At 38.2% G+C, this 1,035-nt stretch overlaps 1 protein-coding gene across 1 annotated transcript in view; it reads right to left on the bottom strand.

The window, feature by feature from the left end:
- The window catches only part of LOC107577197 (sorting nexin-24-like), a gene marked incomplete at its 5' end in the record, with an annotated part of 4,111 nt that overhangs the window by 645 nt on the left and 2,431 nt on the right, over window positions 1-1,035 (bottom strand). The window contains 4 exons of the mRNA XM_016263297.1: window positions 1-570; window positions 663-730; window positions 844-882; window positions 1,002-1,030. The exon at window positions 1-570 is cut by the window's left edge and continues 645 nt beyond it. Of these exons, the coding sequence (XP_016118783.1) occupies window positions 377-570; window positions 663-730; window positions 844-882; window positions 1,002-1,030 (330 nt within the window). The remainder of the gene's footprint in view (window positions 571-662; window positions 731-843; window positions 883-1,001; window positions 1,031-1,035) is intronic.

Raw genomic sequence — 1,035 nt, 5'->3', positions numbered from 1 at the left:
TTTTTTTTTAAGAAATATATGAAATGAATAAATATACGCAAACATTTATTTGTTTGAATCACTTATTTCAAGGCTCATGAAGACAAATTATGCACAAAAACTAGATTTTAATATGGAAAAAAAAACCTTTTTAAAAATAGTCTTAGTACAACGTATTGAAATGCTGTATAATTGCAGAGGAACTTTAAATATTTAAATTTAAATCTATTTTGTGCATAATACAGTTGGCAGGCTCCAACTCCAAATGACCCGAGACCGTTTTTGTGAGCTTCACATAATAAACTATGACAATCCTAAAGACGAAAGATTCAGTCTAAACATGCAAAGGCACGTTTAAAGCAGATGGAGTTGCTAGGCAACACTGCAGTGATTGCGCTCACATTCTCTGGGTCTCTGGCAGTGAGCTGATATTGCCTCTGCTTATGGTAATAGTGGGGATTTTGGGATGCACGGGCAGCTCTGGTGCACAGGTGAGGCCGCTGGGTTTAGCGCAGCTCTTTTTGAAACTCACTTTGACGTCTCTGGGGTAAAAACCCTGCAGGACGCCGGCCGCCACGATATCAGGGAGATCTGGGGGGAAATGACCACAACAGAGTGTTTCTCTTGGCTGCAATCAACACATTTCTGTAATGACACAATCACAGTAATCTAATCAGGTTTACCTGATCTGGATTCAAGCTGGTAAGGGTCAGTCGAGAAACCAACTACTCGCTGATGGAATAACTGAAATCTATAGGAAGACAATGTTCAATGTCTATTTAGAATCAATTGATCTAAATCTGAGTCCAAATGAGGGCTGAATTTATGGATATGAATTTATTGAAGAAATGAGGATGAACATACCTGTATCCCTGCTCTTGACAGTCAACTGACAGGTTTTCACTGAAATATGACAATTAGGAATAACAAGCCAGAAAGCAGTGTTAACAGAATTATTAGTTTACTTCTTGTTACTAATTTAACTGAATTTTCCAGTGAAGTGATCTGGTGTAAATACATACTCAGAGCTGCAGTTCTTGCTCGCCGAATGAAAAT

Source organism: Sinocyclocheilus grahami, unplaced genomic scaffold (assembly GCF_001515645.1).
Source record: "Sinocyclocheilus grahami isolate Dianchi unplaced genomic scaffold, SAMN03320097.WGS_v1.1 scaffold5387.1, whole genome shotgun sequence".
Classification (NCBI taxonomy): Eukaryota; Metazoa; Chordata; class Actinopteri; order Cypriniformes; family Cyprinidae; genus Sinocyclocheilus; species Sinocyclocheilus grahami.
Note: the sequence above shows the minus strand (reverse complement) of the source record. Positions and strands in the feature narration are given on the sequence as shown.